The sequence below is a fragment of the Silurus meridionalis genome, chromosome 12 (assembly GCF_014805685.1).
Source record: "Silurus meridionalis isolate SWU-2019-XX chromosome 12, ASM1480568v1, whole genome shotgun sequence".
In the NCBI taxonomy this organism is placed as follows: domain Eukaryota; kingdom Metazoa; phylum Chordata; class Actinopteri; order Siluriformes; family Siluridae; genus Silurus; species Silurus meridionalis.
The window spans coordinates 20,960,353-20,973,098 of record NC_060895.1 but is presented as its reverse complement, the minus strand read 5'-3'; the positions used below and the strand labels follow the sequence as shown (position 1 = coordinate 20,973,098).

At 37.2% G+C, this 12,746-nt stretch overlaps 1 protein-coding gene across 1 annotated transcript in view; it reads left to right on the top strand.

Moving 5' to 3' along the window:
* The window catches only part of frem2b (FRAS1 related extracellular matrix 2b), a 135,098-nt gene that overhangs the window by 94,706 nt on the left and 27,646 nt on the right, over positions 1–12,746 (top strand). The window contains 4 exon segments of the mRNA XM_046862953.1: positions 7,068–7,217; positions 10,240–10,449; positions 10,602–10,799; positions 12,536–12,700. Coding sequence (XP_046718909.1) covers positions 7,068–7,217; positions 10,240–10,449; positions 10,602–10,799; positions 12,536–12,700 — 723 coding nt within the window.

Genomic DNA, 12,746 nt, shown 5'->3' with positions numbered 1-12,746 from the left:
AAGTGTTGCTTTTAAAAGCACAGGAGCATGACCCATGCTCAGATCTTGCAAAGTTTTTGCCAAAGAAAGCCATTTTTCTTTTTTTTTTTTTTTTTTTTTTAAGGGTTCATGAATCGAAAATTGAAGTACTTTTTTACTGTGTGTAGGAGTATTTCATATTGCAATACCAAAATGAGTAAAGAAGAAAAAACTTTAGGCCTGATATGAAGTTGAATATACTATATATATGTTTAGTTTTTTTTTTTTACTAGGACATCAACTTGCCAACAATGTCCAAAACTTTATTTCATTATCTCTTTGCTTTTAATGTTGTTTAATGTCTGCAAAACATATTAATTATTTCTATCTGTTACGACTCAGTCTAGGGATAACACACACACAGTATAAGTACAGACACGGGGTGGCAGATGTAAGATGGATGTGTGTATAGATATAGATAGATAGATAGATAGATAGATAGATAGATAGATAGATAGATAGATAGATAGATAGATAGATAGATAGATAGATAGATAGACAGACAGACAGACAGACAGACAGACAGACAGACAGACAGACAGACAGACAGACAGACAGACAGACAGACAGAGATATAAATCTATAGATGGATATAGATCTAAGGATATGTATATAGATATCACATACACACACAAAAGCTACAATACAGTGGTTAATTGCAAGCGATAACAAAGGACAGGGCAAAGTCAAAACAATCACAAATACTAAAACAGAACCATGAAATACGAGTTGGAGATCCTTCCTTCCGACACCGACTTCATACGCTCTTCTTCTCTTGGTGACGTCATCGAGGAGAGGTGAGCACAACCTCTCCACAACACGTGAGAAACTGTGGGTTGGAACAGCATCACCTCCATTGTGCTTTGCCGGCGTTATACCTGGTGCACACTGCGATTTTGGACGAAGTTTTTGGTTCACAAATTTTGAAACTCCTAGAAGATATATAGCTATAATCCTAGGCTAAAATCTTGTCATGTTCGGCGACATCTGAAAAAATTGGCTATTGCAATCATTTTTTCCTCCTATGAAATTCTTGCAGTAGATTTTGGACTTTTCAGCAGTGTGACTTCTCATACGATGACCGTCAAATCAAAAACCAATAGTAGCGATAAACCTAATGACGCAAGTAGCGTGACAATTTCAAGCTACATCGTGGAAAATATAGAAACGAGAAACGTTTTGGGTGACAGTCAGAAAAGTAGTGATTGTATGACGTATTTTTATACTGAAGGCATCATGAACTAAATTAACGCTACATATTGTTTTTGTTTGCTGCTCGTGAGAGAACGTGGGTCTGAACGCGTCATGGATTAATGACGTAAAACTTGGACTTGTCTTTGTGTTGTGAGCGTCAGTTTTTGACTCGTACAGCTAGGCATTATGACAACCGAGATCCTACAGTGTGACATGGGGATCATGTTCGTACAGTCTGACAAGCAACAATCGCAAAGTACTATTTAATATCTGAGCTTGGAGGTTTATTTTTTTTATTTATTTTTTTTATTTATTTTTATTTTTTATGAAGACATAAAAAAGGAGATTGAAGAAGTTAGAAATTTTTTCCATAATTTTGAAATATCCAGCATTTTTACAAAAAATTAACAAAAGTTAGTCTTTTTCCTCCCTTTCCAATCCGGAGGAGCCGTGGTCTGGTATAACACTAGTGAACAATTCACAAGAAGCCGTTTATATTCTCTTCGAACCGGAAAAAAACGTCTTTTTTCTTAAAGAAGCTTATCATTCATAATTTTTTTTCCGCGCCGGGTCATGAATTAATTCCTCAGATCCGGTTCTTTCAACAGGTCACGACCGTATTGTGGCTGAGAGCCACGAGCGTAACCCAACACGGTTTGGGAAGAGCTGCGAGATGAGATTTGTGAGCCGTATCGCATTAAAACACGTGTTTGTCTCCCGTATGAGATAAAGCTTATCCGATTACAGGAGCCCAGACGCACTCGTACATCCAGCCATACCCGTGCCAAGGCAATCGGGAGCAGATTCACACCTAACCTTAAGTCTCCCCAGAGCTTCGATCTGCCTGCATGAGCAAAGTAGCAGCGAGGCCAAGACTTCTCACGCTAGACTGTCACCTGAACTAGAAAGAGAAGATGCTTTGTGTCAAAAAAAATCTCTGGCACTTATTTTGTAAAGTAATAGTCACCCTCTTTATAAGTCTTGCGGCTATGCTTTAAGACCCATCCACTTCAGGGGGTTAGGTTTTACACCGCTTGCAGAAAAACGCTCACCTTTAGCTAATTTGCGTATTTTTTTGCTGTCGTTTCGATTTTGAAGCAGTAGATTTGCATATTTTGAGGAAACGAGATCCTGAATGAAAAAAGGGTCGCGTCAGTGTATCGGCATAAAAGTTAACGATGTGGTGCTTCGATTTAAAACATTGTGCATCAGATACAATCTCGCATTTGTATCACAATGCATCATTTTTAACATACAGTAATACTTCTGAATACGAATGACCCCGATTACGTATAATTCAGAACACCAATCGAAATTCATAAAAATGTTTGTATCGGTTTACGCATAAAAATTTAGAATCTTACAAGCTAAAATTCGAAGGGACGATGGTTCTTCCATAGCGCCGCCCACGCTTTCCCACACCTCTCAACCCTCAGAGCACTGTGGTTATCACTGTGTGTTCCTTAATTCATCGTTATCATAGTGCTTCTTGTGTATTACATTATAACAGTAATTATATGTTATTTACTGTGGAAATAGTGACCCTTCAGTGCTGTTTTAATAGAAATTCTTTTTTTTATGAAAGTTGAAAAAAGGCGAAAGCAGTGAGACGGAGCAGAGTATTAAAAAAGAGAAAAATAAGTGATAACAGTGCTTCGGGTGACAGTCTGCCCGATATCATAGTGGAAGGAGATTCATCTCCTTCCAAACAATAATTCTCCCTCCTTCTTCTCCGAACGTCACCTCCATCATTCCGGCATTCACTCTTTTCAAAGGTAAAGTGCCCAGTAAAGATAATGTTTTCCTCTTTTAGATGTTATTAAATGCTAAATACTAAATAATACTAAGATAAGATGAGATATACCTTTATTCGTCCCACAGTGTGGAAATTTCTCTGTTACAGCAGCAAAGAAAAAATAAAGGCAAATATATAAAAGAATAGACACATACTATAGTATACATTATATACACAACACAATTTAAGAATCAGAAAAAAGAGACCCCTAGTAATTAGTTATGCTAACAGACATATTGCACACAGGTAATATTGCACATTTTTATTTTGTAATTTATAATATTGCACATGTTGTTTAAGATACTTTGTTATTGTTATTATTGAATAGTTAGACAGTAATAGCAGTGTGTATTATGATGACTGGTTCACTGGGAACAGCTTTGATTGTAAAGATTGTATTGGTGCATATTGGTTGTATTTTTATTTTAATATTAATATTTGGGGAATCATCCCACTTTACATTATTGCTCATGGGGAAATCAGTATAGTATATGAATATTTCAGAATTGTGCGAATCGTGTTCCGGAACGAGTTAAATTCGTATAAAAACAAATTTGTAAATTTGCATTTGTAAAAACAAAAAATGATATGTAGCGAGAGGAGTTTTAGGTTATGAATGATTGATATATGATATTTTATATACGATTTTGGACATAATATCAAAAGAACAGTATGCACTGAGGTTTTTTTAGCGTGTCAATAGAAGATGAGACGCACTGTGTAAACCTCTGTTGCTAATGTACGAGTTTCACCTCCTGATGTTCAATTAACCAAGTGTTGTGATCTCCTGAGCTCCTTGTCGGTGTACTAACTGCGGTGGTGATAAACCGATCGGCAGAACAAAGCCCGGGTGTAAGAACAGTAATGCTAGCGTACAACACCACGTGCGTTACATATATATAATTATAAGAAGAAGCGCTATACTTTTTATTCAAAAACTGACCAATGATTTGTGGCCAGTATTTTATATGTAAATTGATTTCTTCTTGCTACTGTTTGTTTCTCGCACGCATTCTCTCAGCAACACTGCTGCTATGTAAATATGATGCATCAACATTACGGAGACCGAGGCCTGACCTGAGAGTCAGATAGAGTACAGATTAACATGGCAGAGGTAGAGCTGTAACTTCCGGCAGACACAACAGGAAAAGAACGTCTGGTTTTATTAAAAAACAAAAAATTATTTTGCACTACAAAGAGCCATACGCTAGATTTCAGAAGGTACATAAGTAAACTGATGACATCTGAACCAAAGAAATAAAACTGGACTATCTGTACTATATTGAATTGCATCGCATCATATTGCATTGAAAAGCATTGTATTGAATGAAATTGAAATCAAATCGCACTGCATCGTAATAAGGGTGCATCACATTGCATCGGTAGCCGCTTCATATGTAATTAATGTGTCTAATTAATGTCGTAATATTTAATGTCTCGTATTGTTGGCTATGCATCGAGATGAAAATCACTATGGAACTTTTTCCTCCTCCTTGAAATGTTTACAGGGTTGTATTACTTTATTGAGGTTTATTAGCAGGGTTAATTTAGATCACGTTTAAGGGGTAGGCCTAACTCACTGGTTGAGATGTTGCACTTCGGATCAGAAGGTTGTGAATTCAAATGCCAGCACCACTAAATTGCCACTGCTGGACCCTTAACTCCTTAACCCTCAACTGCTCAGATGTTTGAATGAGCTAAGTCTCTCAGGATAAGGGGTGTCTCCTAAATGTTTTATACAAGGTGTGTATGTATATGTGGGTGCGTGTGTGATTGTGTGTGCACGTGTGTGTGTGTGTGTGTGTGTGTGTGTGTGTGTGTGTGTGTGTATATATATATATATATATATATATATATATAAATAACAAACAGCTTGCATGGCTGTTCATTCCTGGACAGATATTCCTATTTTTTCGGAATGGTGACATGCCTTTATTCTGCAGCTCTCTGTTGCTCGAGTGCTGTCGAAACCGCTCGCAGGTTTGACGGCTGAAAAATGGAAAGTCGGACAGGACGCCGGCGGGGGGGTTTATTTTCTCTGAGCTTAGGTGTGTTTCCTTCCCTGGACTTGTGCTCCGTCAACACGTCGCGTCGTATCAGTCAGCTTTCCCGGAATGACAGCACATCTCTCAGGAAAGCATATTTGAAAGCCGAGAGCTACAGCAGCCGTTTGAGTGAGTGAGTGTGTGTGTGTGTGTGTGTGTGTGTGTGTGTGTGTGTGTGTGTGTGTGTGTGTGAGTGTGAGAGTGAGAAGAACACTGAGATGTGAGTAGCATGAGGAATTTCAGCTTGGGCAGAGAGTTAATTGTGAGCAGGCAGGTCCAGACTGGCGTGTGGATCCTAGGCTCCGGATCTGTCAGGACCACACAGAGACCCTCAGAATGCAAGTCTGTGTCTTTACCTGAATACAAGTCAAAAACCATGAGCTCATAGTAGAGCAGGGGGGAAAAATAGAAAATATGCCTTGAGGGCTTTTGTTTTAATAGAGAATCGTCAACCTTGTAGAATCTCATACGTTGGAATCGCATTACTTTTTACACAGTAATGACGAGTGTACTGGAGCTTCATGCTATATTGCACATGCATGTGTAAAACAGAGTGCCGGTGCACGTGTTAACATGTTATAGCGTGGAAGGTATGTCTCAGCTTCCCCCTGCTCAGTTACACTTTTATTTTCCCAGCTGCTTTAAGTTCTGCTTTCTAGTGTATTTTTTACAGGCAATTTATATTGATCATCACTTATGTATTTAAATGATTTATGAATGTTTTTTGACTTTCACTTTCAAATAACGTTCACTATGTACACTATTGCCTATTTCTCTGTATTTTTTTTTTTTTATAAGGACATTTGGACAAATTTTCTAAACCCTGCATGAATTATTTGAATATAAGAAATGGCCTGTGATAATCCAGGAGCACAGAACAACATAGGATTCAGTATCTTTCCCAAATAAAAGGTTCATTTGGAAGAACGTTGTGCTTTATATTATCTTGGTGTAAACAGAACCACCTTTTATTCGACTTCTTTCAATAGATAGAAATCCTGTATTAGTCTTATGCTTAATGTAGTTTTTTTATGTTAATACCTAGATGAAAATATAATCTGTTTTAAGATCATTACTTTTACTAAAGTAGACTTTTTCCATATGGACAGATGGACGTAATTTGTTGAATGGATAGATGGATAGATAGTTAGATGTATGGATGGATGGTTAGATGCATTGATGGCTGGACTGAAAGCTTGGATGGATGGATGGATGGATGGATGGATGGATGGATGGATGGATGGATGGATGGATGGATGGATGGATGGATGGATGGATGGATGGTTGGATGGATTAATGGTTTGTTTGTTGGATGGATGGATGGAATGATGGATGGATGGATGGATGGATGGATGGATGGATGGATGGATGGATGGATAGATGGATGGATGGATGGACTAGTACTTTCTTGATAAATGGGTGGATGGATGGATAGTTTGTTGGATGAATTAATGAATAGTTTGTTGGATGGTAGGATGGATGGATGGATGGATGGATGGATGGATGGATGGATGGTTAGTTTGATTGATGGATGGATGGATGGATGGTTAGTTTGATTGATGGATGGACTAATACTAGTTGGATGGATGGATGGATGGATGGATGGATGGATGGATGGATGGATGGATGGATGGATGGATGGATGGATGGATGGATGGATAGATAGTTTGATGGATGGATGGATGGATGGATGGATTATAATAGTTGGATGGATGGTTTGTTGGATGAATGAATGAATAGTTTGTTGGGTGGTAGGATGGATGAATGGACGGATTGTTTAACATGTACTATAAAACAAAACTAACTGATAAGCGAATTAAAATTTAATCATTAAAGTTGGGCAGTTGACAGGAAATGAGCAACTATTGCTTGAGTGTGTTACATTTAAACTTATAGCCTGCTGATTCTTGGTCTATCCATCAATCTAATCATATTCATTTCTCTTATCTGGAGTTTTGCACTGATGATCCAGTCCTGTTCTCAGCCACTAAATTTGTGTCTCACTGCTTTTACAGCACCAGTGTTTTATTTTGGAGACACCGAGTACCATGTGGACGAGAGCGACGGCTACGTTGAGGTTCGGGTTTGGAGAACAGGATCTGACCTGTCCAAGACTGCAACGGTTACAGTGCGCTCACGGAAAACAGACCCTGTTTCGGCTGAAGGTACGGGATTTTCATAAAAATACATTTCTGGTTTGAGTCTTATAAGGTTCTGGTAATGTTTTTGCTCTGTGTCTCTGTTAGGAGCTAAAGTTTTCCACTTTTAAAACCTTGTGAAATGTGGTTAATGGTGATGTTTTGTTGAAGTATGTCATCAGATGGGTGATTGGTACTATTTTGATCGGTCCTATCAACTTTATACAGTATAACTGGTAATATAGATTACATTAAAATGGAAGAATTGCATGTGTTTAAATATATTCGATTATTAAAAATCAGTAATAAATGTTTCTAAAGTATAAAAAAAATTGGTTTGAAATGATGACTAGTGTTTCAATACGTATAACAGAATTTTATTTAAATTTTTTTTTTTTTATAAACCTTCTGGGCAGGTTTAGAAGTTTCCTTTTTTTTTCCATTTGTGGCCTTTTTTCAGTATTTGTGTGTGTGTGTGTGTGTGTGTGTGTGTGTGTGTGTGTGTGTGTGTGTGTGTGTGTGTGTGTGTCTGCACGCCTGGGTTTAAACTATCTTCAGCCCACTTGTTCTCCCACAAGAGTAAATATTGCCTCTGCACTATCTGATCTAATGCCACACACACACACACACACACACACACACACACACACACACACACACACACTGCAGCCTTAGTGTACTCTTTAATCCCTCAGTTTCCTCTGTATCTCACTATCAACCGTACAGAGCACAAAAACTCCAACACTGAGCAAATGAATAACTTGGCCATACCTTCAAAGCTGCAATATCAGGTACCAGAAAAGAAAAGGCAGAATAAAGAACACACTGCACAGTAGATATCATTTTTTCACTATATTTCCCCTCCTTTCAATTCATTGGTAAATTTTTAACTGCAGTCTGTTATCACTCGAACATGATAAGAAATGACAACTGCAAATTACACCCATGGTATAGGAAAAAATGTGTAATACACACTGGTATGAATATTTAGTAAGGAAACACACGTGGCTGTCACCTGCACAGCATCTCGTCACGTAGGAATCAAACGCAAGCCTCCTAGCATTTGGGTTAATTATCACAAAAACTCCCAGAGCTGTCAGTTGGCTTGAGTGTGAAGATTTTATTTATTTAATTTTTTTTTTTTTTAATTTACAGTGTTTTAAAAATCAGACATATAAAGTGGTTTTGAGCTTCTTTGATTTATTTTAAGAAGGTGGAATATTTGATAGAAACCCATATAATTTACTGTTTTCATGTATTAACATTAATTTAATAATCCATCATCATGTATATATTTTACCTTCTGTACTACTATAATATTTGAATTTTTTTTTCTAAAATACAGTCATTTTCTATCGATCTGTCTGTCTGTCTGTCTGTCTGTCTGTCTGTCTGTCTGATAAACTGTCCATCCATCCGTCTGTCTGTCTGTCTAATAAACTATCTATCTATCTATCATCTATCTATCTATCTATCTATCTATCTATCTATCTATCTATCTATCTATCTATCTACATATCTATCTATCTATCTATCTATCTATCTATCTATCTATCTATCTATCTATCTGTCTGTCTGTCTGTCTGTCTGTCTCTGTCTGTCTGACAAACTGTCCATCCATCTGTCTGTCTGTCTGTCTGTCTGACAAACTGTCCATTCATCCATTTGTCCGTCTGTCTGTCTGTCTGTCTGTCTGTCTGTCTAACAAACTATCTGTCTGTCTGTCTGACAAACCGCCCATCCATCTATCTATCTATCTGTCTGTCTGTCTGTCTAATAGACTATCTATCTATCTATCTATCTATCTATCTATCATCTATCTATCTATCTATCTATCTATCTATCTGTCTGTCTGTCTGTCTGTCTCTGTCTGTCTGTCTGTCTGTCTGTCTGCCTGTCTGACAAACTGTCCATCCATCTGTCTGTCTGTCTGTCTGTTCGACAAACTGTCCATCCATCCATTTGTCTGTCTGTCTGTCTGTTTGGTCTGTCTGTCTGTCTAACAAACTATCTGTTTGTCTGTCTGACAAACCTCCCATCCATATATCTATGTCAGTCTGTCTGTCTAATAAACTATCTATCTATCTATCTATCTATCTATCTATCTATCTATCTATCTATCTATCTATCTATCTATCTGTCTGTCTGTCTGTCTGTCTGTCTGTCTGTCTGTCTGTCTGTCTGTCTGTCTGTCTGTCTCTCTGTCTGTCTGATAAACTGTCCATCTATCTACAGTTTGTCTGTCTAACAAACTGTCCATCCATTCATCTTTCTACCTGTCTGTCTAACAAACTGGCTATCTGTCTGTCCGTCGACCTACTTGTCTGTCTGTCCATCCTTCTATCTCTGTTTATATGTCCATCTTTCCATATAACAAACTCTATTAAGCAAACTATTCATCTATCCATGAAAAAGTCGATTTAGTAAAGATAATCATAATAAAACAGATTATATATTTATCTAGTTATTAAGATTAACATTTTTTAAATAACCTACATAAAACATGACTGTACAGGGTCTCTATCTTTGGAAAGTGAAATAAAAGGTGGTTCTGTTCACACCAGGATGCTATAAAGCAAAGTTCTTTCAAAAGAAGAAGCAGTAGAAGTAGTAGTAATAATAGTAATAATAGTAGTAGTAGTTCTATTCATTTTCAGTGTTACATGAAACCTTTACTGAGTCGTATGCAATATTAGACATTTTACCCAAAAAGTATACGTGAACCTGAGCATTAAACAAAGATGCTGGTTGTTAGAATCATTTATCAGATTTATCTACTGGTAAATAAATCACTAATAATCTGAGACTGAGAATTAAATGATGCTCATCCTGTAAAAAAAATTAAAATGCAAGCCAGCAGGAGTCATGCATATTCACTTTCAAAATTAACAAGCGTTTCTTCACAAGAGCAAAAGTGTGGAGATGTTCCCTCATTTTGTTTATCTGATCATTTTACCTTTTTGATTTTTAATGTTTCAAAATGGCATGCTTATGGAATAACTGATAGAATAACTGTTTATATTCCACAATATCGTTATGTCTCCTGCAGCCGGGGAGGATTACGTAGGGATCAGTAAGAACCTAGACTTTGCTCCAGGCATCACCATGCAGACGATCCGCGTCACCATTCTGGATGACCTGGGCCAGCCGGTGCTTGAAGGGCCTGAGAAGTTCGAGCTGGTCCTCCGCATGCCCATGAACGGCATTCTGGGAGAACCGAGTAAATCCACAGTGTTCATCAACGACTCCGTGTCAGACTGTAAGTGTTCTCCGGGTAGACACAATTGAGAGACGCGAAAAGCACTCCTGCTAATTAATGAGCGGATAAAGCAATTAGCCGTAATTCAGTCTCAATATTCCATGTAAATTTATTCAAACAAAAATGCTGACGTATCTGTTTTGCGTGTGCAGTGCCCAAGGTGCAGTTCAGTGATGCCAAGTACACAGGTAATGAGAATGATGGACAGATCACGGCCATCATTTACCGCAGTGGAGATCTGAGGTACAGGTCCAGTGTGCGCTGCTACAGCCGGCAGGGTTCCGCTCAGGTTATGATGGACTTCAATGAGAGACCCAACACGGACGCGTCAACCATCACCTTCTTACCAGGTCACTAAACGTACCTCCTTGAGATAATGATTAACCAGCTTTTCAGTCAATTCACACACGCATATACAGTAGTTTTTTTTTGTTTTTTATTAAATCTTTTTATATTTTAGAATGGGAACTCATCTTAGACATGGTGACATCATTTCGTTTCCCATTTTTCTTCCCATACCATTTTGACTTGTTTTTGACATTTTGAGAAATCATTAATGAAGAAATATTATAAAAATAAGCTGCATAAATCCACAGTCTGGGCTATTTTTTTTTATTTCTGTATAGGAGATATTATACATAGCGTAGTTCCTGGTTCACGGCAAACAGTTAGATCAGCAAATTAGGCAATGTGGATACCAAAACAAGTGAAATCTTGTGAAATAGGCAGGACGTAGCCCTAATTATGTCATTAATACTAATCACTCCTGCATATTTTCTAATTGATCTCATTAATACTGGTCATTCCTGCATATTTGTACCTTTTTTTTTTTTCAAAAGATACCGTCTATATTAATTACAACTGAAACAAATCCGAGGGGGCCGTACCCTGATCCATGCCTGGATTTACTCCTTTCTGTTATTCAATAGCACCATTGTTTGGTCTATTCCTTTTGGTCAAGCTTAGGTGCTAATGTCTGCCCAATGTAATTCGGATCTCTCTTTTCTTTTTTCTTTTCGGACTAAATTGAACCTCATTGTCTGTATATTTCATTTGCATACTATAAATGCTGAGTGAATACAAAACACCTGGAAAAATCTTCTGGCTGTGTTAAATTTTTTGTTTAACATTGTTGACTAATTTATTGGTAGTAATTTATTTAAAATTCTCCTGACTCTTATTTCTCTGACTGGCCACTTTTAGTTGTTTAGTGTCTGGGTATTTTTTTTTTATTAAATTTTTTTATTCTGTATATTATTTCATATTTGTGTTACTGACAGACTGACTGAATTAGTGTCTTGGGGGAATTTTTAGGGTTTTTATCCCATTAAAATATACATGTGTAATTAAAATTAATTAAATTATTAAAACTCCAAATAAAAGCTGTAATATAAGTTGATCATGTTCTGTTAAGAATCACTTAAATAATTAGTTGATTTTTTTTATAATAATCAATAATAATGATTGTAATCAATATTGATTTTGATCTTAGATTTTTATCCCATGTTTTCCCAGCATGAAGCCCTGTATTCTCATTCTAGTCTACTAATCTAGTCTAGTCTTTCTTTCTTTCTTTCTTTCTTTCTTTCTTTCTTTCTTTCTTTCTTTCTTTCTTTCTTTCTTTCTTTCTTTCTTTCTTCCTTCTGTGTTTAGGGAAGTGGGGAAGCCTTGTACTCTCATTCTAGTCAACTAGTCTTTCTTTCTTTCTCCCATTTCTTTCTTTCTTTCTTTCTTTCTTTCTTCCTTTGTTTTTTATTCCCTTTTTTATTTTTCTCCTTTTGTTTTCCCATTTTTTCTTTCTTCCTCTCATATTCTTTCTTTCTTTCTTTCTTTCTTTCTTTCTTTCTTTCTTTCTTTCTTTCTTTCTTTCTTTCTTTGACTTTTGTCTGTTATTTGTGTGTAGGGGAAGTGGGAAGCCTTGTACTCATTCTATTCAACTAGTCTTTCTTTCTTTCTGTCTTTGACTTTCTGTCTGTGTGTTATTTGTGTGTAGGGGAAGTGGGGAAGCCTTGTACTCTCATTCTATTCAACTAGTCTTTCTTTCTTTCTGTCTTTGACTTTCTGTCTGTGTGTTATTTGTGTGTAGGGGAAGTGGAGAAGCCTTGTACTCTAATTCTAGTCAACGACATGGAGCACGAAGAGGTGGAGGAGCTCCGGCTGGTCCTCGGGAGCCCTAAAAGCGACTCTCCGTTCGGGGCGTCTATAGGAGTTCAAAATGAGGCGCTCATCAAGATTAAGGACGATGCTGACAGTAAGCAAAGATCTCTTAACCAAAACATGGTGCTTGAAATGCGTGC